We start from the raw sequence: 26,999 nt of genomic DNA, 5'->3' as shown, positions 1-26,999 counted from the left end.
GGATGAGCTTTCCAGATTATCGGGATGATATTCCTGCACTGAGCGGGAGGGCAGATATAACCTCTAAAGTTTCTTCTAATTCTTAGATTCGACAATGCCCGACTCATTTGAAAGCTATGGACGTGGAAGAGATGGCTGATGAACCCAGACAAAACACCCTCCCTTGGTTTCAAAGCCAAAATCCCACAATATGGGGCATAGTTGCTTGAGAAATCTGTCACTCGGGAACCAAATCAGGTGCCAATATTGAGAGCCCTCATTCTCCTGGGTTCTGGTGTTTTGTATTGCCCCCTACCTGTTGCTCAGTTTCCATCTTGGCATAGAGGGCGAGAAGGCACAGAGGGAGTTGTGGTGAAGTGCCAAGGAGGAGGTCGTAGAGACCAGAGTTAAGAGAACTGCTCAGACCTGTTTCATGAAAATATCGGGGCCAGTGAGTAGGGCAAGCACACTCCTTTTCCTTCTAAGTCTCTCTCTCTCTCCTTCTCCCTCTCTCTCCCTCTCTCTCTCTCCTCAACTAGCCAGCAGCAGATTTGGTGCAGGGTTGGGGCAGAGGGTGGTAATTTCAGGTCCAATGTTACCACCACATTGGTTGGCTGAGCTGGGGAATGAGACAATGGGAGCCCTCACCGTTTCTGAAAATTGAAACAAGCAAAACGACTTGAGAATCTAGTCCCTGGAACTGTGTCCCAGGGAACGTCTCAGGGAACAGGACCGTGATGGGGGTGCAGCATAATATTCCCAGAGGTCTGGGTATCTCGCTGAAGCCCCTTGGTTGGCTGTTCAGTGCGCACCCAGTTATGTGTTCTGCTTTTCACCTAACATCGCCAGGCAGACTCTTCACAGCCCCATTGCTAGAAATTAGGTTTTTTACAGCTGCCGTGCAATCAAACTCCATTCACTTTCCTCTTACTGCTCCCTTCTCTCTGCCCTTGGCCAGATGTAACCTGTGGCTTCGCGAAGCAACCTTTTCTTGCCTGTGCCCCACCGTCTCCTCTTTCACTCCCACCCACTCGCTGAAGTCCTCATCACCAGCGTAGATCCGTGTACAGGGCCGAGCCCACAAGAACTCTGCCAGCGCTTCAAGAGTTTTCTTTCATATCCTCTCTCGAGTCATGCTCAGGTCTGCACTATTAACCCTGGGACAGAAAAGTCAGAAATCTCTCAGACCCCTCCCTGAAAAGTCCTATTTCTCCTTGGAACTGAAAGAGCTTTCGAACGTGTTTTCCTGGGTTTTTCAGTTTGCTGGTGGGTGGGTCTGGAGTGGGCATCCCGTCTGCACATCTGGTAGGGGTGCTTTCCAGATTTTCCTCATGACTCTGGGTCAGTTTCTAAGACTGCTGGGCGGGGCAAGGCTCCTGAATTTTCTGCAAGGCACCTCCCCCCTGTGAGCAGAGCTTGGTACAGCCCAAATAGTTTTCAGGTTAAGAAAGCCAGAATCTTTGTTCAGCCGCACTGACTGAACAGACTTTGTAGGGGTTACCTGGCTAAGAGCAGCGGCAGCGGCAGCGGCAGCGGCAGCAGCGGCAGAAGCAGCCACAAGGCTCCTTGGATAACTCAGGTGAGGAGAGAGGACATTCGCAAACTCATCCTGCAATTTTATTTGCTGGATAACTTAGAGTCTAAAAGAAATGAAGAAACTTGCACTTTATAGGTAAACTCCGCAGCTATAATTTTATGGTTTGTCTGGATCGAATGTGTGTGCGTAAAAGCAGTTTGGAAACTTCAAAACTAATGGAATTTTGGATTGCTTATTTGGTGGGGGGCAAGGGGTAATTGTGGTTTTCTGGCCATGAGACTTTTCTGGTGATATCTGCTAAGGTTTTTTTGTTTTGTTTTGTTTTGTTTTGTTGGTCTTCTGTTAGTTAAAATACCTGGTAAGGAAGGACAAACCTGGGAGGCGAGTGTGAGCGGGGAGAATCCCCATTTTCAGGGCTTTATTCTAGCTTCTGCTGACCCCGAACTGTGGGCAAATTATTGAAATGCAGGCAGAATCTTGGAGCCACACTGTGTGCAAAAGGTCTTTAAGCCCGGAAGCGGGGTGCATGGGTGGTACACTGTTACACAGGAGGGAATGGCAGCAGTCTGTCCTGTCTGCAGAGCCGGGGTCTTCCTGTCCTGGTGACAGGTTGATCTTGGCTATTTCATGATCAGCCCCTGGACGTCCTGGTTTTGTTTTACTCTGATTCTTGCATTGGTGTAAACGTAGATTTGCAGTTGGGGGCTCTATCTGTCCCCACCGCAACTACGTTGTTCTGGAGGTTTAGCTGGACTACTTGACCGGAGCAGGCTGGGGTGAGAACGGGGTGGCAAAAGGATTGGAGCATTGCACTTAAAAATTGGTTCTGAGGGGCTTCCCTGGTGGCGCAGTGGTTGAGAGTCCGCCTGCTGATGCAGGGGACACGGGCTCGTGCCCCGGTCTGGGAGGATCCCACATGCCGCGGAGCGGCTGGGCCCGTGAGCCTGCGGGTCCGGAGCCTGTGCTCCGCAACGGGAGAGGCCACAACAGTGAGAGGCCCGCGTACCGCAAAAAAAAAAAAAAAAAAAAAAAATTGGTTCTGAGGATTTGGAGCTTGAAATATGGTGACAAGCACGTAGGAAAATTAAACAAATTCTGCCATCCTGCCAGTCACTTCGGGCTTCAGGATAAAGCATCCTGGCTTGTAATTAATGTTTTTATTGAAATTTGACTAATGTCTCATTTGCTAATATTTGTTGTGAAATTAAGGACATTTTACAGTCTGTAGGAATTTAGGAAAAGATTCTACGGGGGACGGCTAATTAACATGCATTCCTCTTGCAGTTTGTGTGTATGTGAGTGTGTGCGCACAAACGTGCATGTGCGTTTATGAATACTTTGGATTTGAATAGCATTCTTTATTTATCCTTAGAGTCCTTAGCAGGCGAGGCAGAAGTCTAAACACTTGTGTAGTCAGGAATAGGTTAAAAAGCAGGCTTTCCGTATCCTTGGGAGTTTTCAATCCCTAAATTAAAAGCAGAAAAAGCCCCTTTGTGACCCCAAAACAGCGTTTCTTTGATTAGCCTTAATTTGAAATCATCTCACCTTGTGACAGCAATTCAAAAACAAAACTCCTAAGTGCATTCTTGTAAGAAGAGGACAATAAGAATTTTCAAAAGCAATGTCTTGAGGTTTTGTGTGGGCATGCTCCACCCCCCCCCTTTTTTAAATTGTGGTAAAACGAGGTCCAGGTTTTAGTGCTAGCTCTGTCACTAACTGTGCAACCTTGGACAAGTCCCTTCACCTTCCTGTAAAAGCAAGGAACCGGACTAAGTGATCTACCTCTAAGAGTCCATCCAATGTAACATTCTAGAAAAATTGGAATTAGCTTTTCGCAAGGCTATAAAATTAGACTTATAGAATGGGCTTATTCCAGCCAAGAGGGGAAAATAAAAGGGGTAGTGGGGCAAGTCAGCCAAAATGGAGAGGTGGAAGAGAGAGGAGCTACTGAATGGCAGGGGGGCCATTTTATATTGGTCTTTCAAATGTTTGTGTGTGTCTTACTTAAAGTATGTGATCAAATCTCCTAATTTTCCACTAAGGACAGAAAAGGGATTTAACTTGCTTAGAACGAGCGCTTCCTAATACTACTGCCCTATATTGGTCTTATCCTTAATAGCTAAAAAGCACGTTCAGGGGCTCCCCTGGTGGCGCAGTTGTTGAGAGTCCGCCTGCCGATTCAGGGGACATGGGTTCGTGCCCCGGTCCGGGAGGATCCCCCATGCCACGGAGCGGCTGAGCCCGTGAGCCATGGCTGCTGAGCCTGCGCGTCCGGAGCCTGTGCTCTGCAACGGGAGAGGCCACAACAGTGAGAGGCCCGCGTACCGCAAAAAAAAAAAAAAAAAAATCATGTTCACATTCCTAATTTTGTTAGATCTCCCCAATAACACCCTGAGGTGTATATGGGGCAGCCATTTTATTCCCATTGCTCTTATGGGGAAACTGAGGGACAGAGATGTTATCTACACTAAATTATGGTATTTGGGACTGGATCTCCTGACTATGTGTGCTCTTTTCATGATTTTGAATTGCTTTTCATTTTTTGATAGAGTTCTGCAGCAGTGGAATTAAAGGAAATTGTGCACTCTTTTTTCTTGGAATTTCTTTGAACAGGGTCTTCTCTCTGGGCAGAGTAGATGTGTTCTATATAAGACTGGATCAGAGGACTTTTGCGGTCCTTTTCAGACCTCAGAATATCAGGCCAACAATTTGAATCTGAAGAACCATACGTTCCTTGGTAGATGCATTCTCTAAGGTGTGGCTATGCTTCTGCCTGTGTAGACATGGGAAGCACTCTTCTCTGGGTAAAATGTGGATGCTGAATTTTTATTACTTCTCCTTCTCCAAGCCCCACTTCTCTCATCACACCACCCCCAGGGGTGAGGATAGGTTCCCCCGATTGTGGTGAAAGTGGCTGCTACTTCATGCCAGGGCAGAGTTAAGTCTTCTGTATTCACTTTGCTCTGCAAACTCCTAATTGCTTTGACCTCCGATTTTGCCCCAAGTAGAACACAAGGGGGAAACTGGGGAAAAGGAGAAACCAGCCAGGAACAACACTCTCTCCCTCTCTCCCCCTTAAATGCCGTCCCCTGCCCTCCCACTCCCTGCAATGGAAAGCAGGTTGTAAACCTCAGACCGGATTTCCTCTTATCAGATCATACATAATTCTCTTGAGTAAACTGAGGCAGATTTCATTTTTAAGAGCAAAATCTGGTTTCTACTCTAAGGCTGACCCACAGGTAAAGAACAAGTGATTTTCCTCTTAAGACTTTGTCCAGCTTCCCAAGCTTTCTAGACCGATGAGTAGCAAAAGCCCCCTCTCCTAACTGTGGCCTCGTGTTCCACGTGGCAGGCTCCCTCAACTTTCCCTGGCAACTCCTAACTCACCACACCCTGGAGCCACCCCTCCCACTAGCTTTGGTCCACACGGCCTTCCTCATTCTCTCTGGATGGAGGATCCCCGCTCAAACAGTACTTCTTACTTAAGACCATTATCTCAGTACAAAACTCCACACTCTTTTTCACCCAACCACCCATAATACTAGCCCTCAGGACACAAGGTCCCCCTTCTTAAATGTGCATGTTCCCTTTGTTAGCTGGAGGCCTTCTTTGGTTGATACTCAAAACCCCAGCTTTGCTTCTGTTTACCGACTTTCGTATATGTGGTCTTTAACCTAAAGGCTCTCTTGTCTTCATAGCTGGGTACAGTAAGATAGCAAAGAAGGAACATTCCCTTCTCCACTCTTCTATGCCTTGACAGGGCAAGTTGTTGATGACAAACCCAAGACAAATTTCTTGAGTTTCCAAAAGTTTTCTGAGACTTAACTGATGAGCCCTGAGATGTGAAGTGTTCGAATTCTCCCATGTTCATCAAACCATGGAAATAAAGAACCTTTTCAATATCCACCCCGGCAATGAATTCTAGGCAGAATGCCTCAAAGTTAGGTATCATGTTTGCTTTGGAGGGTTTTGCTCATTTGAGCTAAAAAAAAAAAAAATCCCTTCTTTAAGAAGGCAGTGAGCAAAAGAAGCAGTGTGGTGTGATAGAAAGCTGTACACTAAATCGGGTGTTAACACAGACCAGGCTTTGAGTCAGCTCCGCCATTTTCTAGCTGCCCCTTGTCTGAACTGCCATTTCTGGAGATACAAAATGAAGGGAACAGATAACATCTACAAAACATGGCTGCCATGAAGCGAACATGAGCTGAAATGCACCCTTCAAACAATAAATTGCCACACAAGCATTAATTTTCTACATAAGACATTCATCCATTCCACAAATATTTCCTGAACAATGGCTGGGTACCTAGCTCTGTGCCAGGCAGTGAGAGGGCTTACAGTGTGTATCTTGCACTTATGGAGCCCTTTCTACTTATTCGAAACACCTGTACACTAACCATCTCATTAGGGAGAGCCACAGTGTAAGGAGGGCAAGATAAATAACCCCGCTCCCCTGTTGAGAAAATTGAGGCGCAAAGAAACCAAGGTCACAGCAAATGGGATATAGTTTTCTGCTACCTAGTCAGAAATTGGGGGCAATTCTACTCTGCAAGTCCGACGGGGCGTGGGACTGCAATTGTACTCTAACGAATGCCTGTCAAAGTTGAGGCTATTGCTCGCTATTCCTTATTTTCTGTGTGCCCCCAAAATGCATGTGCCCTCACCCAAAAAGCTTGAATTATCTGCACCAGCTGTACACTCTGTCTCTGATAAAGCCGACTGGAATCATACCGGTTTTGAAAATCAAACTTGATTTTCTTCTCAATTGATGCTGTTTCTATCTGTAGACAGACCTCTTTATATAATAGGGATTCCCTTTGCAGGCTCCTTGCCTGCCTCGCCATTTTACTAGGTAACAAGGTAGACTTGCAGCAGCAGCAGGCCTTCCCAACAACAGGAAATGCTCACTTAATCCAAAATGTTCAAGGACTAGGAGGCTCTGGGAAACTAAATATCCTAATTGTCCCAGATGATCTCCCATTTGCAATTCCCAGCCTCTGGCAATCCACCCAACCTTCCAGGAAAAGCAAGAGGCACGGTAGGGTTTGTTGTAAGTTTGAGCGCACGTAAAAATTGGGGTCCATTTGTAAGATGCCCCAGAAAGGAGCCTGGGCATACATTCAGATTGGCTCTGATGCTGCTTAATGGAAAACTATTACTGATACTGTCCACGACTTCAAACACAGTGAAATACACGTTAATATTTAAAACCCGTGGACAGACTTAAATCTGATGACTGAAAGCATTTCAGTACTTGCAGTTTCCTGTAGCCTTCCATTTGAAAAACAATTGCCAATAAACAAGGCTATGGAAAAACTGGTTATTTTCAGCTTCTTATTCCTTGGATTCAGAGAAAGGGTAAGTTTGTTTACATACATTGTAGGTTGCAAATAACATCGAATTAAATTTTTTTTATGGTTTTCAAACGGGGAGACTTCTTTACCAGTAAGGCATTTCAATGTAATACTAAAGGAACAGGAAGTAAGATAGTAGAGAGGTCTGATTAATATTACTTTTTATAAAATAGCAACTGCCTCATTATTAACTGAGTTTTGAGCTGTGTTACCTACACAGATATTCTTTAAAGTGCTAATTAATTAGCCTTTTTAAAAAAAATTTCGTCCATTTTTTAGCAGGCACTCTGACCTTGGCCAGATTTTTTGTTTCAACCCTCATGTAATCATAGAATATAGACACAGTTATCCTTAAAATATATTTTTGAAATACTTGGTGCATATGGATTTTACAGCCCCCTTCTATTTACCGTTGACTGTCAGAGGATCATTAAAATCATTACAAATCTATCTTTGTGAATCAAGCAAAGTCATTGAAAACCCTATTATCACCCCAAAGCTATTTAAAATCAAATTTACCTTTCAAATTATCCTCATAAAAACCAGTTGTCAGGGGCGTTTGAGTGTGGGCCACTCTGATAGACATTGCCTGAAGAGCCACTATATTAATTCTCTGTATAGCCATGTGAGAGTTGTTTTGTTGTTTTCTTTGTTTTTTTTGTTTTGTTTTGTTTTTTTTTTTTGCGGTACGCGTGCCTCTCGCGGCTGTGGCCTCTCCCGCTGCGGAGCACCGGCTCCAGACGCACAGGCTCAGCGGCCATGGCTCACGGGCCCAGCTGCTCCGCAGCATGTGGGATCTTCCCGGACCGGGGCACAAACCCGTGTCCCCTGCATTGGCAGGCGGACTCTCAACCACTGCACCACCAGGGAAGCCCTGTTTTTTTTTTTTTTTTTTTTTTAAGAAAAGAAAGCAACAGTGTATTGACGGGGTTAAGAATCCACCAAATTAGTGTAACTGAATTTCGGAGTCTGCCTTCTATGGTGGGCAAATGATTGCACACTAGACTTTGAAGAAGAAAGATACATACGATCTTTCTATCTTTCCTTTGTCTTTGGAGGCCATCTGCTGAGCTCTGTTTCTTGCATTGGTCTTCCTGGCCAGTAATAAAAACACAAACCTCTTTAATGATAAAAGGGAAGGAATTGTGTAAATGGGCTTGTTAGAATTGAAAGCGGCTGCTTCTCCCCTCAAGCACAAAGTGTGTGGCCCTTCAGGGCAGTAAATTATTCTGAATGTAGTAAAGCGATTTACGCCTTTTCTCTTCAAATTTAGAATTGTTCTGTGTTTGAACTCCTCCCTGCCAGTGGAAGATGGAAGATTGCCCTTTAAATTACAATGACTCACGTTTAACTAGCAATCTTAACGTTTATTATCTATTTTTCCAATAAGATTGTTAAGGCCCATATTACCGCATTTGGCAGATGAGGAAACTGAGACCCAGAAATGGTTTAGATGCCTTATCCCAAACCCCAAACTAATTTGCTGCAGACCCTGGGCTCTTCTTTCCCTGAAAATGGTGACTTTTCCTTTAAAGCTAAAATTGAGGTGCCCAGCTCTGGGAATAAATCACTGGGATGACAATTGTTTGTCTAATCTCAGGGAATCTTTAAAAGACTTGAGAACTTCTTCCTTCAATAACAACAATTTTCTCATTCTAGACATAGTTTGACATTATGGGTCCTCCTCTGAAGCTCTTCAAAAACCAGAAGTACCAGGAACTGAAGCAGGAATGCATCAGGGATGGTAGACTTTTCTGTGATCCAACCTTTTTGCCTGAGAATGATTCACTTTTCTACAACCGACTGCTTCCTGGGAAGGTGGTGTGGAAACGGCCCCAGGTAACTTTGTTGTTTCAATTTCTGTTTCCCTCTTGATCTCTTTCATCGTAAATCTACTTGATCCACTATTTCACTCACACAGCCCACTGCATATAGACCAGTTTAGCAGACAACTTTATTTATTTTTTATAGCATAATATCCTTTTTATATTTTTAGAGCACAGCAAAATTAAGAGGAAGGTATAGAGATTTCCCATGTATTCCCTGCCCCCAGACATAAGGAGCCTCTCCCATTATCAAATGCCCCCTCTCAGCGTGGTACCTCTGTTACAACTGGTGAATTTACACTGACACATCATAATCACACAAAGTTCATAATTTACATTAGAGTTCACTCCTAGTGTTGTACATTCTATGGGTTTGGACAAATGTATAACGACATATAACCATAATTATAGTATCCGAATATTTTCACTGCCCTAAAAATTCCCAGCAGACAGCTTTAAAATGGAAAGTTTTATGGATTTGTGCTTCTGGCTCTAACTTGAGGAATCTTGAATTTTAGTCACATTTTATCAGATTTAGTAATTTAGAAAGAACAAAAAAGAGATATACCATGCTTGTTTTCTTTTGGAAGTTCATTTGAGTAAATATGGTAACTCAGAAAGCAACTATACTCTTGTTTCTTTACTGAGTTACCTATGACAGCAACTTCAAGATAATCTCAGGCCATTGAAGAGAAAAACTTATATGGTGAGCATAAATGAAATAAACTCAACAGGGACAAGATGGAGTTTGAATTGGGGGAGGGAGACTTCTTTGCTGCTCTTTGGATACCATCGTCTGTATTCTCCCACAATTAGCAAAGTGGGATCCAAGAAGGATTGTAGCTCTTTCACCACCTATTCATAGCTACTATGGTTCTCTGTGGAACATCTGTATATTGTGTCTCTAAAGCAAGTCTCAGAAGCCCTTTACAAGTCCTACATGAGTGGGAGGTCAATGTGCAAAATGATAAGATGTTGGAATCTGGAGAATAAACAGTAACCTGGTTATATCTAAAGGGTATGACTAGATAGAAGGATATTCAACCTGGCCTCCTTCCCAAAGTGGGTGACCAGGTATATAAGCCACCAAGAGCTGTTATGAAATGCAAATTCTTGGACTTTCACAATATCCTGAAGACCTTCTGATCCTATTTCATGATGTACCTTTTTTATGCACTATTATGGAACCATCTCAGTCAGCGACTCAAGGTTCGCCTTCTTCAATGAACAATTTCCACAGCTTGAACTCCTAAAGGGAGTTCTTACAAGAGCTACTTCTGTTTATGTAGGTTGCCACCAGGGGGTGCCAAGATACATGGGTCACGTCAAGGCTCTTGTTTTCTATGTGACTCAGAGGACATGTCTCCATTTTTGCCCATAAAGTATGATAGCCAGTGAGAATATGAGTTGGAGAAGTTCTCTCCATCAGAAGGAAGATTACACTACTGCTCAGTTTCTGTGCCTCCAGTTGTTGACATCCCTGTAGATCACTGACCTGCAATACAAATCTGGAAAACATGAGCAGAATTCACTAGCCACTAATTCAGTATGGAGAGAGGTAAGATTTTTTTCCCCAAATGCATGGAGAAAATAGAAATATGCTGTTTGGGAGCCACTCTTATGAATGGATGGTGATAATGAGGGCCACCACTCTTTTTTGATGGTTGGCTATGAAAGAAAGGAGATCGATAGGGCAGAAGTAGCTGAAAAGAAGGCAGGAAATTGAGGGAGGGTTTCTGGGGGAGGGTGTCTTTTACAAATAGGACAGACTTGAACATACTTATAGGCTAAGGAGGAAATAGTAAAGAAGGAGAAGTTAAAGACACAGAAGAAAGAAGGAATAATGGATAGGGGTGAGGTCCTGGACGAGGTGGCAGGAGATCTGATGGGCAGTAAAATCGCAAGCGAACATGAAGCCATTCTCCTGATGTGAACCAAGCCAACAGTGCTTCCTGTATTGGCCCGTCTTTAGACACATCCTCCCTCCCCCATCTTGGCTCAGTCCTTTGTCCTTTGCCTTCATCTTCCAAATTCTGTGGATTGAGTCCTAGATGAATTAGCAGGGAAGGAAAAAAACTTAATAACCACTGCAATAATCCATCTTGCCTCTGAGGCAAGCGATACCCTTTCCAAGGTGAGGGAGTGTCAGAAAGAGAGAGTGAATGGGGTAGAACAAGGCATAAGCATTTAGGGCATGCCTACTATGGGCCCAGATACTGTGTTTGGAGTTTTCTATACATGTTTTCATTTCATCCTAATTTGCTATAGCTTAGTAAGGTAGGTATCTTAAAAGCCACTTTGATGTAATTCTTTTTTCCTGGTGTAAAAAATAAAGGTAGATACTATGTTCATTTTATTGATGAGGAAACTGTGTCTCAGAGGGAAGGTAAGAATATTCCCAGGGTCAGACTACTAACAAGCTGGGATTTGAATCCAGGTTTGACTCCAAAGCCTGTATTAGTTTTTACTCTACCATGCTGCCATGTCAGGGAGATAGATTTGCTCTTGTCTCTTTTGGTAAAATAGGTAGCTTCCCTCCAGTAAGTTATCACATTCCCCCTCACTGTGTTGATGCTGTACACCCATTAATTGATCCAGACTCTCCCTTTTGAGAGCATACTCTGAGCTTAGTCTTAATTAGGCCCAAAGAGAGAGTCAGTTGAGAAGCATTCATCAAGCGCTTACTCTATGCCAGCCTCTGTGCAAGATACAGACGAGGCCTGGGGTGAGGGACTCCCATTCCAGCTGACGAGATGGATATTGAGCTATCGAAGAGTTAAATAAGAAATTACTGCTGCACAGAGGAAATGCTATTTTCAGGCATATAGCCAGTAAATCATACAGGGTTTTGAAGAAAAGGAGATCATGGTGGATTGGAGCGGTTGGGGTGGGGGACTCTTGTGGGGAGTAGGGGGAAAAACAAGGTTCCGGACCGCCATCTGAGTCTCTTCAAAAAGCCAGAGATTCCTCTCCAGCCAGAGTGGAGGCCAAGTCTAGGGGCAAGAACCATGTCAAAGTTCTCTGGCCTCCCATCAGGAAAGCCAAGAGACAGCCCTAGGCCTCTCTAAATTGGCTCAGGAAGACCAGATGGGTCGTTGGACTCACCTGCCTCATTGGCAAGCTTGAGAGCCTCATCTGCAGGGAAGCTTACAGACATCTTGTCCCTTGGCATGCCACCTCGCCTCATACTCAAACAGGGTTAGTTTCTAAAGTCTCTAAAATGAAAGAAGCACGATTAACCAGATATTTTCTGTCTCTTTCCCTCCTGGGTTGCAAAGCCTCCATGTCTGTAAACACCATTGCTAATCAAACCAACCAACTGCAGTCTAGTGCCACCATCCTAGGGCAGGATTGAGCTCTCCTTCCCACTTGCCACTTCCCTGCTGCGTCCTAAGGAGGCACTTTAGATAGGCAGGGATTATGAGAGTGTTTTGCAATTGTTCGGTGCCACTTCATCTGCCCATACCTTTCAGAGGAAGATCCTTCCCCTTAACACGTCCATTGGTCCAATGACCCCAGCTACTGGCCTAGCTTCCTGGGTACACAGCTATATTGCCTGAGACCTGTCCTCCTGGGCTTTCCTGTCTTCTTGGACCTTCAACATATAAAGTCTTAGCAGATTCTAAGAGCTGAGTTCCCCTGAGTTACAGTGTGATCCTAAGACAGCAGGTAGGATTTTTAGGCTGAAATCTAGCCACCAAATTCCCACAGAACATCTCTTCTCCAGCGACTCTCCCCTCCTACCCGCCTCTGGCTTTTTTCCTGACTGACTCATACCCAGCTACAATCGTGTCTTCGAGTCAGACACAGCTATTCTCCTGCTAAAATGGAGCAAGGCCTTTTGGGGATTGCACAGCCAGCTGTGGAGGAAGCCAGGGCACCTGCACAAGATCTGGCAGCTCTCCTGGTCAAGTTTTGAGTTCAGCCTCCACTACCATGGCCCTTGCCCAGGTCTTTTCACTACCTTGGGCGAGAAGAGGCCGATGAGGTTCTGGATTAAAGCAAAGGCAGGAGGAATGGGAGGGATTGGTTGAGAAGGGGACATTAGAAGCAGAGAGAGATTGCATATGAGGGACCCCGATAAAGGAGGAAATATTTCTCTCTTTGTGCTCATAGAAATTTCCAACACCCAGCTGAATGGGACACCTCTGTAGAGTAGTTTTGGCCTAGACTGTTCATGAATTTCTTTTTCTCCCCAGAGATCATGTCCCTCCACGTGAATAGTCCTAAGTGTTTTTTTCTGTTGACACAATCGAAAAGAGTTGAATAGGCCAACACTCTTGCCATCTGTCCTATTTATTTTAGAGTCTGAATTTAAAAAACGCTAACAGCTTTATCAAAGTACAATTTATACACCATAAAATTCAGCTGCTTTAAGTATACAAAGCAATGATTTTTTAAGATAAATTTACAGAGTTGTGCAAACATCACCACAATCCAGTTTTAGACCAGTTGCATCATCCCAATACAATTCCTTGTGCACATTGGCAGGGAGTAAACCCCTCCTCCCCCCAGTCGCAGGCAACCAGTAATGTACTTTCGGTTTCTGTCTAGATTTGCCTATTCTGGACATTTCACTTAAAATGGAATCATAAAAGTAACTGGCTTCTTTAGATTAGCATGATTTTCAAGGAGCATCCACGTTGTAGCATGTATCTGTTTCTTTTTATCACTGAACTGTATTCCATTGCACGGATATATAATTTTTCCCAATAAAGCAGTTTGGGATTTACACCTGGAGTCTCCTTGCAGAAGTCTGAAGGTTTAAAGAAGAAGAGAATTCTGTAGTGACTTGCTTGTCCAGTTTGGAGGTGGAAGTTGGGCTTAAGATATTATTCTATGGTTCCATATTGAGTTTTCCTCGGAGGGGTTAGGAAGGAAGAGAATGTTTTGCCAATGACAAGATCGTCATGCAGAAGCAAAACTCCCCAGTAAGTAAAGTTGACTCCTTGTGCAGGTGGTTCAACATTGGTCCCTGAGCCGAGGTCCACCTATAAATGCCGTGTCTGGAGATGGTACAGTTTTCTAAGGATAAGATAATGGTTGCTTGGACTAGCTGATAAAGCCCTCAGGCCCTGAATGGCAGCCCTGGGCCTTCTGGGACGACTTAGAGCCTTGGGCTTAGTCCTAATGTACCTACTGCAGGGCCAGCCTCACTTGTAAGTGTCCACACTGTCCCCATCCCCATGGGACTGCTAGACTGCTCATAGCACTTTTGAAATGCCTCCACTCTTCCGGCTGCTGGTTTTCTAGGCAGCCTTTCATTTTACTGTGGTTCTTGAGGTTTACCCTGGACCTCAATGTTTATTGTCAGCAAATTTCACCTGTGTAAAAAAAAATTGCTAAATATGTGGATGTGGTAGGTGCGAAGAGAGCCACATAGAGTGACATGCGTGGGGCTCCAAGGCTTATAACTGTATGCCTCCCTCCCCCCACCCAGAGGTCTCTGGGAAAGGAGATGAGGTAAGGACAATGGGAGGATCTCTCAATGCTCAGCTAAGAGAACATACTTCCTAGAGATGCTGCTTTGCTTGTATCAATAGAAGGCTTTGGCTCAGGGATGGGAGTCTGCAGAGACCATTCCTGGATTTACTCTTGGTGCTTGACTTCCTAGTTGTGTGTTTTCCCCCTAAGAAATTATTTTGCCTTGACAAACAGCCCAGTTCAAGGATCATGTCGACTAGGCCAACACAGCTGGGAACCATTAGAGGTTCAGCAATCTTCCCTACCTCTCAAGCCACCCAAATATGTGACTATGTGAGCTGTGACCTCTCCTCCAACTCCACTCCCTACTTTTTCAGCAGAGCTTGGGCTGAAATGTCCCATCTGAACTCTGCATCCCAGCTTTGACTTAGAGGAAAATGTCTCCAGCCTTACTTCCTTACTCCCACAGGAATTATAGCCAGTTGTCTAAATCTAGGGGAAAATTCAATAAATATCCATTTCATTGTTTTCAAATTTGTCACCAAAAAGTCCATTTGGCTGTTAGATTTGCATTGGCTCATTACCCTTTACCCTTTCTACCTCCTTAGCTATTTCTAGTCTTTCATTTCCTTAAAGAGGTAAAAAAAATGTGGCTTAATAAAAATGTTCTCCCATGCTTCACATCATGGTGCTGACATACATAAGAGTTTGATTCATATTTGGTGGATGAAACTGAGGAGATTAAAGCACACTGGTGATATCTAGCCTAGAACCAAAAGCTAAGACATGAGTTAAGCCAGTCTTCCAGAATGATGGAGAGCTTTTAGGTGAGCATTAAGCAAAGAGACATAAAACACTGGGATGGATGACCGGGAGAATGAGTTGCATCTCCACCCCTGAAGAGCTTCACAGTATTATCCTTTGCATGGTGACCATTGATCAACTTAAAGGCAAAAGGATGAACCAGCTGATGTCTAGAGGTTCCTTCTCTAACTGTATGTGAAGAACCTAAAACTTTAATCCTAGGTCTACTAACCAGCTAAATGACAGGAGAGGCAAGTTACTGCCCTTCTCTGAGCCTTTTTCCTCATTTGTAAAATAAACAGGTTGACCAAATAGTCTCTAAATTCCTTCCAGGTTTGACAGTCTATGGACTGTTAACTCATTTTTAAAAACACATTGTTGAATAGCCATCCATCATGTATGAAGAGTGGTGAAGTAAAACTGGGGCATGGGCCAGTTTATGAGAGGAAATGGAAAGTAAGGTGTTTTTTTTTGCCCAAATGTATATTCTCCCATGATTACACACAGCTTTACACACACACACACACACACACAGACACACACACACACACTATATATATATATATATAAAAACACATTCACATTAGTCGACAGGAGAATAATTATCCAGTTCCTCAATTTGAGTTCTGTTTCCATGTCTTTTTGCTTATTTACATGATCCTTTAGGTTTTAAATAGAAGTTGACATGCCAAAAGTGTTTGCTGAGCCTAGATCCCTGCTGTGAATTAAAGCCTTGTGGAAAATCAAGACACTGTAATGTAACCCCAACCACTAATAACTCTACATAAAACCAGCAAATAATTTGCCTTAATAATCTAAAAACACACTTTTCCACATATCGATGTTCACTTTATTGTTTTTTCATGCTTGGAAACTATTATATGCATCATCTAAGTCTCAGAAATCACTGTATAACTTTACATCTTGCTACAAATAAAATGGTAACGCTGGACTCAGAAAGGAAAAACTGTGTTTCGTCTCATCTTAGAAAGGGCGAAGAAACAATCAGAAGAGAAAGAATATCAGGATTAAATCCACTCAACACACCTGCTTTACGTTCAATAAGTGAAAAAACAGGCAGCTCCCAACGCATGAAAAAATTCAGTAAGATAGAAGTCTTCTCCTAAGACAAAAAAGTAATGAGACACCAGCCATGCATCTTAAAAAAAAAAAAAAAAAAAAAGACCAGAAAACCAAAGCTGACGACAACCCACCTAACTCTCCTTTTGGCAAAGGGATGACCAATTAATCTTCAGTTTGGACTTGTCCTTGCCCAGAATGCCTATTCCTTTCCAGAGTTATTTTGGCTTTTAAAGAATATATGGAATGTTTCATTCTGTAGACCAGACCCTTCATCAAGGAGAATTATGTCCATTAAAAAAAAAGAGGTTTGAGAACCAGAAAAATATAGCTGTCTCTATTTAATAATTTTTTAAAGGATATATGTCTAGATTTTCTTTCCATTTGAGACTAGGATTTATTTCTGCTGGGTAAGCAAAATGTCAAGGTACTGGCCAACGGCCTCCTCCACGAAGCTCTCTCCATCTACCCAAGACTTCATTGGTATTTCCTGCCTTTGAACTCTGCAAGGGCTGATACTCTGAGTCACACAAACGTGTCTTCAGTTATATGGTGTCATGTGTGTGACTATACCTCTGTCCATGACTGTCTCTCTACTCCTTATGCCTCCATACCTCTCCCTTGTCCAACTGCTAACTCTAGTCATTCTTAAGGCTTCAGTGTGAACATTACCACCACTATTCAAATTATTTTGTCTACCACCAGGGAAATTTTGGGGATCCTTCCTTTAGGCATTGATTATACTTTGAAAATTCCTCCATTACATTGTGCTGGAATTGTATTATTTGGGCCTCATTTTCCTACTTGCAGTGGGAATGGCACAGCTAATGATATGTTGAGGAAAGACACACACATACGCCTCAAACAAATACCTCCCCCACTCTGTCCAGGTTCTGAACATCCCCTGTGGGAAAAGAGTACCTGTTGAGGTGTCCTAGACGTGGTCTATTACCACCTGCTATTAGTGCTGCTGCCATCTGTATTCATCCAAAGATGTGGGGAAATCTTGTTGCATGGACACCGCTGTTGCCTTTGCTTTATGTTAGGAAAGGGCTTCATGTATAAGGTCTCCTAACTCATTTTTCTGGAGAGAGAGAAGCATTAATGTCCACCTCTATCAGGCCTTGTCTTTTAAGTGCAATCACCCATCTGAGCACAGTCGCTTCAGGAAATCTCATCCTGACAAATAGGATCAGAATGTAATGTGCTAATCCCTCGTTCTCCTCTTTACAAACTCACTGCTGCAGTGAAAACTCTCTAAACCTCAATGTCTGAGGGCTCCCACCAGCACATCTCATCCTGTCCCAGTCGCATCCTCTCCTTCCATTTCTCCTGTCACCTTCCCACATGACCCTTTTTCCTGTGTCTTGATGAGCTACTGCTTTGTGTTTGTTTCCACAACCCCCCGAAACCTTTCCTTTCTCCTACCTGTGGAAGTCCTGGTAATCTTTCCACCTTACCTCATCTGTGAAGTCTGTCCTGCCTAGCTGAGCTCACACTGACCTGTGGGGAACACTTCCCAGACTCTTAGAACCAACTGTTGTATCCACAGGACATCTGCGATGACCCCCGTCTGATTGTGGGCAATATCAGCAACCACCAGCTGACCCAAGGGAGACTGGGGCACAAGCCAATGGTCTCTGCGTTTTCCTGTTTGGCTGTTCAGGAGTCTAACTGGACAAAGGTACCAACCTCACTCGGTTTCCACCTTCTTGTCTTCTTTAGTAACTTTAGGAAAAGTCAGCTCGTAACTGTCTCAGATTGTTTAATTCCTGAAGTCAGAAGTATTAATGATTGAAGGTGATTTCCCTCAATTTTATTATGAGAATTTTCACAAATACAGAAAGTTGAAAGAATTTTACAGTCAACACCCATTTACTCACCTAGATTCTACCATTAACATTTTACTCTATTTGCTTTGTCACACATATTAGGTGATCTTTTGTCACTTGCAACACTTTGACTCAGTAGCTCTGCATACTTGCATTCTCAGTACCTACTGGGGTAAAAAGCCACTGGGGGCCAGGAAGTCACTGACAGATATGAACAAAAGAAAAGGTGAGAAAGGTGGAACTAGATCCTTGAAAAGGTTCTAATAAATTATAAGAGTACAAAAATTCCTTTGGCATTTAGGCAGAGTTCAAGGCAATGAAGTGTTGACCTGGGAAAAATTAGAGCATTTTCTTCAGAAAATAACAATTTTAGAAGATGAATGTGTAATTGTATTTAAAAAGGAGACTTTCCCAAATGTAATTTTATTCAAGGTGTGAATAAAATCTATAGTCTATAGAATCTGCACGAACTCTCTAGGATGGACCTTTAAAAACTGAAACCACAGGGGGCCTTTTGTTTGGATTGATTTTTGCTTTTTAAAATGCCTTGTTTATGTGGTTAAATATGCAACCACGAATATGTTTATGCAGACAGTCTCTCATGATCGAGTTTGTAGATTAACTGTGGTAAATAATTTAACCCGTAACTTGCTGCCCCCAGTCACCCTGTGTGTATTCAGGGCAAGCATGGTAATACTATCCTCAGTAAAACTGAACTGGGGGAGCAAAAATTGCAGAAAAAAATGCCCTACCAGGGACTTCCTACCTAGACCCAAACCAAATGTATTTGGTGTGCTTCCTGTTGCCACATGGGATTTGCCAGAAGTCAACTGTAATCTCAGTATTTGGATATGGTCTGGTGAATAACAGTTGATTGAATGTTCTTATATTTCCAGACAATTCCCAACCATAAGGAACAGGAATGTGACCCTCGAAAACTAGATAAATATGCTGGGATATTTCGCTTCCGTTTCTGGCATTTTGGAGAATGGACCGAGGTGGTGATTGATGACTTGCTGCCCACCATCAATGGAGATCTCATTTTCTCCTTCTCCACCTCCATGAATGAGTTTTGGAATGCTCTGTTGGAAAAAGCTTATGCCAAGTAAGGAGGGGGGTTGGCTAGTCAGTGGTCAGGCTACACAAGGAAAGGAAGGTCACATTCATCCTTGGGAACTCATGCTCTCCCAGCTTAGCCTTCGGCTTTAAATTGGGTAGGATATCAGTCAGATCCAAGGCATTGCTTTGGACCTGGGAATGGCCCTCCCTAATTCCAAATGAGAAAGAAATCAGCTGTTCCAGTTTCCATTAAGCCCTTACTGCTCCCAGGTGCCCTCTTCCTGCTGCTGATCTACAGATCACATGGCATTATGGCCGCAGAGTTTCTCCTTGTCTAATATTTACCTGTAGAAAGAAGTTTCTGCATGGACCATCCTAGATCAACATAGTCTAAACCTAGAAATCTGACTAAATTCTCAAAATATCTCTCATTTTGTACCTAGAGAAAAGCTAGCCGGTAAAGCCTGGCTGGGCAAGGACTTTTAACTTGGGGGAACAAGATGTCCTTGACCTGGAAAAATACTCCTACAAAGATCGCTTTGTATATTTGCCCCCAGGCTGCTTGGCTGTTATGAAGCCCTCGACGGTCTGACCACTACTGATATCATCGTGGACTTCACTGGCACATTGGCTGAAACTGTGGACGTGCAGAAGGGAAGATACACTGAGCTCGTTGAGGAGAAGTACAAGCTGTTTGGAGAACTGTACAAAACGTTTACCAAAGGAGGTCTGATCTGTTGCTTCATTGAGGTTTGTACTCACCAAAACCACTCTTCGCTCACTTCTGGCAGAGGAGACCACGACATTTAGTGGAGAACATCACCCTTACCCTGGAGATCCAGGACAAGTCATTATGAAACTCAGAAAGCTAACAATAGGCACTGAGCCCTGGCGCAGAGGCTAAGGAGCTTTAACCTATTATCCTTTCGTACCAGTCATCCTGCTGGAGGCCGATGTAGCATCCGAGCTGATGTAAATAGTCTATGCTAAATTATTGCTTCTGCCTCTGCTCCTGGGTGTGGCGGTTATAGCTGTTTGCTCAAAGAATTAACCAACCCCAACAAATTTCAGTGCTCTTCATATCAATGTACTACCGTGGGTCATTTGAATTGTTTGAGTTGTTATATTAAATTTTCATTTCCTTTCCTTGGCTTGCTTTGTGTCAGGTTAGGTGGCAGGATCAAATTTCTATCTGCATAAGAGAATTAGTTTCAACCATACTCGGGTAAACCAATCAAAGAAGAGGAAGAGCCAAGCCTTGGATCTCCCAGTTCTTGTGCCCTTATGTATCTTTCTTTGCTCTCAGTTTCCCAATCAGGAGGAACAAGAAGTTGAAACTGATTGGGGTCTACTGAAGGGCCATATGTACACCATGACTGATATTCGCAAGATCCGTCTTGGAGAAAGACTCGTGGAGGTCTTCAGTACTGAGAAGCTGTACATGATTCGTCTGAGGAACCCCTTGGGAAGACAAGAATGGAGTGGGCCCTGGAGTGAGATGTGAGTGGCTTTCCACTTCGATTGCTGCATCCCCAAGGCCCTATACGTTCTCCCAACCCCATCCCTCCAGACTGCTAGTGGGCTGTCAATGCTTAGTGACATCTGTGGGTCCTTCTCAGATATGGGGCCTGTGACTTAGCTGGTGGTGAGACAAAGCTGTCCCGGTCCTCATGTATTCTGTCCCTTTGACATCCTGCTTACTGTAGGAAGTCAATGGCAAACATAATGGCTTATCCCTTTGTTCATTTGCCTTTAGTTCTGAAGAGTGGCAGCAACTGACTGCAGCAGATCGCAAGAACCTGGGGCTTGTTATGTCTGATGATGGAGAGTTTTGGTGAGTAGAGGTTTTCTGTGCTAAAGGGAATTGGGGCTTCCACATGGAACTGCAGGGGTAAGTATTAAGTATCATCTTCATTTCTTTCCTTCCATTCAGGATGAGCCTGGAGGACTTTTGCCGCATCTTCCATGAACTGAATGTCTGTCGCAATGTGAACAACCCTATTTTTGGCCGCAAGGAGCTGGAATCGGTGGTGGGATGCTGGACTGTGGATGATGATCCCCTGATGAACCGTTCAGGAGGCTGCTATAACAACCGTGATACCTTCCTGCAGAATCCCCAGGTTTAAATCAAATTCTTTTTCTTTGCCTTCAAGTTATCAAGGCAATAGGAAGCCAGGTCTCACCTGGGAGTATTTCTTTGACATCAGTTCTCCCATTTGCAGCTATTGTGTAATATACATCAACCAAGATGCATAGGGATTGGCTCAGGTGCCTGTAAAGCAGACTGTGTCTCTTTGTAGAGACGTGACTTGGTGACATTATCAAATCCAAGCCACCTCCTCTGGTTGCCTCTCTCCCGACCATATTGCTGGGGTATGCTTTGACACTCCCTGCTTCCTTGTGATGGTCCCACATTAGAGAGAAAGGATCCGCTCCCTGACGTTTTCTCAATTCTTTTTCATTTCTTTACTGCCTAATTGGTCTCTTGGGTACGCATTTACTATATGTGTCCTCTTTCTCATGCAGGTGATTCTTCTGAACCCCATCATTAGGCCTCCCTTTTCTCATCTAGAATACCAGGTCATTCTTCTGAGGATTTGAATCGTTACCCTGTCAATGACCCCATTCCATCCATCTCCCATTACAATGCTATTCCAGATGACACATTAGAGGTCAAGCCCAGGCACACCCCAAAGCAAAAAATCCAAACATCCAAAGCCTGAGCCTATAATAACCTTGATGGTTTTATCTGCAAATGTGCTGATGAGCTAACCACAGGAGACAAGACTTCTGACTATATTGCAGCCTTACACATGAGTGTGTCTTTTCTTTTCATGAGCTTCATTGGCCAGCCATTTTGAAGGATACTAAAGCTGGTGGGCTGATTTACTTAACTCATAGTTTTCTCCATTCCTTCCACCTTAATTGTCCCTAAAGAAAAGAAAGCTCCTATTGCCACCCCCCTTCATTTACAGCCCTGGAAATACTTTAACTATCAGGAACATATACCAAACTGGGGAAATGGGCTTTTTGGCTTCACTGTTTAAGTGTCTGTGCAGGATGAACTGACGGGGGCCTCGTGAGTGCATATTTCTGCATCTGTTTCCTGTTTCTTGGTGGGAGGGTTGGGGGAGAGAGAGACAAATCTGATGCCTTTTAGTCTTACTTCCCAATGGCACCATGATTCCCCAGATGACGTTTGGGAAGTCTCTAGAACAGGCCTGCAGCATCCTTAAGATGGTGATAGCAAAGCATCAGTTCACCAAGGAAATGGATCTGGCCCCTTCCACAAGTCATGCATCTGGGCTGGCAATAGGAGGCTAGCCTAGGGGAATGCTGCAGTGTCAGGTTAAGTCAAGCAAGGATGCTTTCTGTCTTTGTTGATTCTCAAATTTTCCTGTGTACAGCTTTTAAAAACAAGGGGACAGTTTATAAGATCTTTTAAAACTGTATGTATTTAAGTTATTTATTTTCAGCTGCGTTGGGTCTTCGTTGCTGTGTGCCCGCTTTCTCTAGTTGCGGCGAGCTGGGGCTACTCTTCTTTTTGGTGCGCGGGCTTCTCATCGCGGTGGCTTCTCTTGTTGTGGAGCACGGGCTCTAGGCGCACGGGCTTCAGTAGTTGTGGCTCGCAGGCTCTAGAGCACAGGCTCAGTAGTTGTGGCACACGGGCCCAGTTGCTTCATGGCATGTGGGATCTTCCCGGACCAGGGCTCGAACCCGTGTCCCCTGCATTGGCAGGCAGATTCTTAACCACTGTGCCACCAGGGAAGCCCACAAGGGGACAATTTTAAAAAACCCAAGATCCTACCAAGAACTTATTAAAACAAAGCATACCCTCTTTGGCATCAAAGGCCTAGGTATGAAGTTGGCTCTCTCAACACATGCTGAATGCCATAGGGAGAAGCAAACATTAGGATCTGCATTTAGCAAGTCAATGGCAAAGCCCAGAACATAACCCAAGTCTGTGCTTCACAAGGTAGAGTTTTCTTCCCTGAAATTTGAGCTGGCTCATCTGAAACAGAAGTGCTAACTAAGCTCCTTGCTGGCCTCTTTCCCTTAGTACATCTTCACTGTGCCCGAGGATGGGCACAAGGTCATCATGTCTCTGCAGCAAAAGGACCTGCGCACTTACCGCCGCATGGGAAGACCTGACAATTACATCATCGGCTTTGAGCTCTTCAAGGTAAGAATGGGCCTTTGGAGCAGAGAGAATAATGGCAAACAGTGTCAAAATTAGGACGGCCTGGGGTTAGGGGGATTAAGAAAGGTCGAGGGATAAAGAAAGTAGAAGAGCTAGGATCTTCAAATGCAAAAACTATGATTTGAGTGCAATGGAGCATCTCCTTCTCTTGCATTTCCAGGTGGAGGTGAACCGCAAATTCCGCCTCCACCACCTGTACATCCAGGAGCGTGCGGGAACCTCCACTTATATTGACACGCGCACCGTGTTTCTGAGCAAGTACCTGAAGAAGGGCAACTACGTGCTTGTCCCAACTATGTTCCAGCATGGCCGCACCAGCGAGTTTCTCTTGAGAATCTTCTCTGAAGTGCCTGTCCAGCTCAGGTGCCATTTCCTTGGCCAGCCCTGCCAACTCCCATTCTGTGCTTTGCCTCCAGTCCTAACCCTCTTGGCCCTCTTCCCCTAGGTGGACACTTAAAGGGACAACTTATTCAAGTCAGATTTAACTGCAGTGATGGCAGGAGAAAGATTTCTCAAAGTGGTGTGGGTTGTGCAAAGTTCCCTGTGGAGGTCAGAGCTTCAGCGCTATGAGCTGCCATTTAAGGAGAACAGGCCTATAGCCTAAGCTTTTCCACTTATATTTTATCTTCTGTTCTCTGGCTGACTCTTTCTTCTCTTAAACAGCTGGCACTCCTCACTGCTCCTCTATTATGTTCTGAGTGCTGGGTCACCAAAGCTACCTTTTCACCCCAGCCCTGCCTACTCTGATCTTTATCTGCTGGGCCTTAAAGCAAGGGGAAAGGAAAACAGACTCATAAAATATAAGCCATGTCTGAGGAGGAATGGGCTAGGTCACTTGGCATTTCATGTTTTTCAACAACAGGGTCTGCTTTGGCGAGCCTATCTCCTCATCAAAGGGCATTCGTCATGGATGACATGTCTTCTTTTTGATGTTCCAGGGAGCTGACTCTGGACATGCCCAAGATGTCCTGCTGGAATCTGGCTCGTGGCTACCCCAAGGTTGTCACCCAGATCACAGTGCACAGTGCCGAGGGCCTGGAGAAGAAGTATGCCAATGAAAGTAAGAACTGCGGGGGTGTCTGGGAAAGCAAAATCAGTTTCATTTATTGCATATATGGTTAGAAAAGATGGTCACACATGATTCTCTACAGTGGTGTTTTCTGTGTAGAAAAGTCAGAATGGCTGTCAACCGTGGTAGGAAAATGGGATATATATAAACAAGGTCCTACTCTATAGCACAGTGAACTATATTCAATATCCTGTGATAAACCATAATGGAAAAGAATATTTTAAAAAGAATGTATATGTGTATAACTGAATCACTTTGCTGTACAGCAGAAATTAACACCATGTTGTAAATCAACTATACTTCAATTTAAAAAAAAGAGAAAATGCGATATAAAAGTCTTTGGACAAGGGCCTATCTAATATTCATTTCTATATCCCTATATAAAGTATAGAAAAGAAAAGGGAAATAGGAACCAAAGTCCTAGGTCATTCTAGTACCCAGGTGTTATGCTAAAAGTCCCAGAATAGACTTAGTGAGATAGTTTCTTGACTACCTAGAAAGAGGACTTTTAATCGCTGTGTTAAAAATAAATGTTACTTTGTTCCAGCTGTAAACCCATATTTGGTCATCAAGTGTGGAAAGGAGGAAGTCCGTTCTCCTGTCCAAAAGAATACTGTTCATGCCATTTTTGACACCCAGGCCATTTTCTACAGAAGGACCACTGACATTCCTATTATAGTGCAGGTAAGGATGTGAACAGGGACCCTCAGGTGGCTCATATTCAGTACGAGATACTGGATGATCCCAAGTGCCTCACTGGTGTCTAGGATACAGAGCAAGGCTTATCCTGGTTTTTTGTTTGTTTGTTTTGTACTCGAAGACACCTCCTACCAGGCACAATCACTCGCTTCCTTATGAATCTCCATCCTAAATCTCCTCTCCTCTGTTTCTTTCATTGTGGGCAGAAGCCCGCATGCTGGCAGATACACATGTTAACACAGGTACTGTAAATCCCATGTGGGGAAGTATATGCCAGTTCACATGACCCTCGCCCTGCTGCTCAGAATGGAGCACTGTGGTTTGGCTGTTTTTCTGACTTAATGCTTCTGATCAGCTGCCTTTCGGCGGCCATCTCATAGGTCAAGGTTGATTCTGAACTCTGACTGGTGGCTTTTCGTCTCTACTCTTTGAGGTACTTTCCCCTTAGCCAGAGAGGTATCAGGAAATACAGTCTCTTGGTTTTTAAACAGACCTTTCAAAGCCCGGCATTAGGTTCTAGATGCCACTCGGCAAAGTCCAATGTTACAGAGGGTTACTCATCTTCACTTTCTTGACTTGTCTCTCCAGGTCTGGAACAGACGAAAGTTCTGTGATCAGTTCTTGGGGCAGGTTACTCTGGATGCTGACCCCAGTGACTGCCGTGATCTGAAGTCCCTGTACCTGCGTAAGAAGGGTGGCCCAACTGCCAAAGTTAAACAAGGCCACATCAGCTTCCGGGTTATTTCCAGTGATGATCTCACTGAGCTCTAAATCTCCAGCTCCAGGGAATCCTGACAGAGCTTTCCCATCCTTTTATTTTCTGTCAGATGCTAGATCTTATCTAGGATTCATAATCTTTTGAAAGAAAGAAATTCACAGTAATTTACTTTTCCTTTCTTCTGATAAGTTCCCCATACCTCCCCATCCGAGTAGCGTAAGTAGCTACATAACCTATATACCTCTAGCAGCTGGACAGGGGGAGGTGACAGTCCTATCTGGAGATCAGACAGATGTTGGCCAAGGAAAGATCTCTGGGGCTTCCGGGGGTGAAATTCATGCAGGACAACGACAACAGCCTGGATACCCTACCGATGTCTTAGCTGTTTTCAGGTGCCCAAAATGTCTCCCCTGTAGAGCATGTTGAGGAAGGCGGAGGGGTGATCAAGGCCAAGCAGGTCTAGCCTGACATCCCAGCTCCTGACTGAACACTACAGGTGTCCCAGCAGCCTTTTACCCAGCAGCCAGAGCCTGTTTATACATCCCCAGCCCTTACGCCGGCACCACCATCACCACCACCAACAACCACCACCTCTGGAAAGTGTAGTCCTGCCCTGACCCAAGTCACCCCCCAACGGTAGGTTTTACCTTCATATTGAGGAAGCTTCCTAGGTGCTTAATCAAGAGCTGGAGTTCTGTGAGGCTCAGACAGTGGGAAGAGCCCGAGCTCCAGCTCCATGGAAGCCAGCTGTGTGCCACAAGAGGGAAAAGTGGAAGAAGCTGCAGTGGGAGACAAAGCCTCGGTCCCCCATGCATCCACACACACCTACACTCACACACGTGCACGTGGGCGTGCACGAACTACCGTTCAGGCAGTCAGCGGGCAAGAGGAAGGATGAATAAGGACCACGCAGGATAAAAGGATGAGAGACTCCATCGAGGCCTAGTCCAGCCAGTTTGGGGCCCCTGACTGCAAATGTGAAACCTCCTGCTGCTGCTAGGTTTACAGACAAGCCCTTGTCCTGTGCCTCCTGATATCATTGGTACTGAAGACCCCATCTGGGGGGCTTGGGACCCCTCAGGCTTTTCTCCCAGTTGGGAATGTTCACTCCCTGGGGGTGTTTGTTTGCCCTCTTTTTTTTCAGTCCTTCTATAGAATTTTCTCTAGAGTCAGTCATTTTGAAATGTTCTTCCCTCCCTCTCCTCTATCAACATTCTACCCCTCCTTCAAGGCCCAGCATAAATGCCACCTCCTCCATGAAGCCTTTCCCCATCCCCCAAGCTCCACCTCCTAGAATATTTCAACGCTTCTGCAATGACGAATAAAGTGACATAGTTGTAGTATACTTAGTCTAGTCCAGTACGCGATCATTTAAAAAAAATTTGTAATTTTCTTAGCTCGCTCCTTTTCCTACCAT

The 26,999-nt window shown here is 44.3% G+C and overlaps 1 protein-coding gene across 1 annotated transcript; it reads left to right on the top strand.

Annotated features, from left to right (window-relative positions):
• Positions 1 to 1,483: 1,483 nt before the first annotated feature.
• On the top strand, positions 1,484 to 25,689 carry CAPN6 (calpain 6). The gene is made up of 13 exons (XM_082609949.1): positions 1,484 to 1,558; positions 8,530 to 8,709; positions 17,557 to 17,688; positions 18,733 to 18,941; positions 19,453 to 19,645; positions 20,202 to 20,395; positions 20,652 to 20,729; positions 20,829 to 21,015; positions 22,956 to 23,078; positions 23,257 to 23,459; positions 24,035 to 24,156; positions 24,713 to 24,849; positions 25,453 to 25,689. Exons 2-13 carry the CDS (start codon positions 8,545 to 8,547, stop codon positions 25,633 to 25,635), a joined length of 1,926 nt encoding a protein of 641 aa, XP_082466075.1. The 5' UTR covers positions 1,484 to 1,558; positions 8,530 to 8,544; the 3' UTR covers positions 25,636 to 25,689.
• Positions 25,690 to 26,999: the final 1,310 nt, after the last annotated feature.

Source organism: Mesoplodon mirus (genome assembly GCF_964341445.2).
Source record: "Mesoplodon mirus genome assembly, chromosome: X".
Lineage (NCBI taxonomy): Eukaryota > Metazoa > Chordata > Mammalia > Artiodactyla > Ziphiidae > Mesoplodon > Mesoplodon mirus.
This window is presented reverse-complemented; position numbering and strand designations above follow the sequence as displayed.

What these genes read in the sequence shown, in the direction of transcription:
- CAPN6 (XM_082609949.1), top strand. Translation starts at nt 8,545, where the DNA reads ATGGGTCCTCCTCTGAAGCTCTTCAAAAACCAGAAGTACCAGGAACTG. An exon ending in AGTGGGCCCTGGAGTGAGAT is followed by an intron (nt 20,396 to 20,651) that starts GTGAGTGGCTTT and finishes ATTTGCCTTTAG; the next exon opens with TTCTGAAGAGTGGCAGCAAC. An exon ending in TCTGATGATGGAGAGTTTTG is followed by an intron (nt 20,730 to 20,828) that starts GTGAGTAGAGGT and finishes CCTTCCATTCAG; the next exon opens with GATGAGCCTGGAGGACTTTT.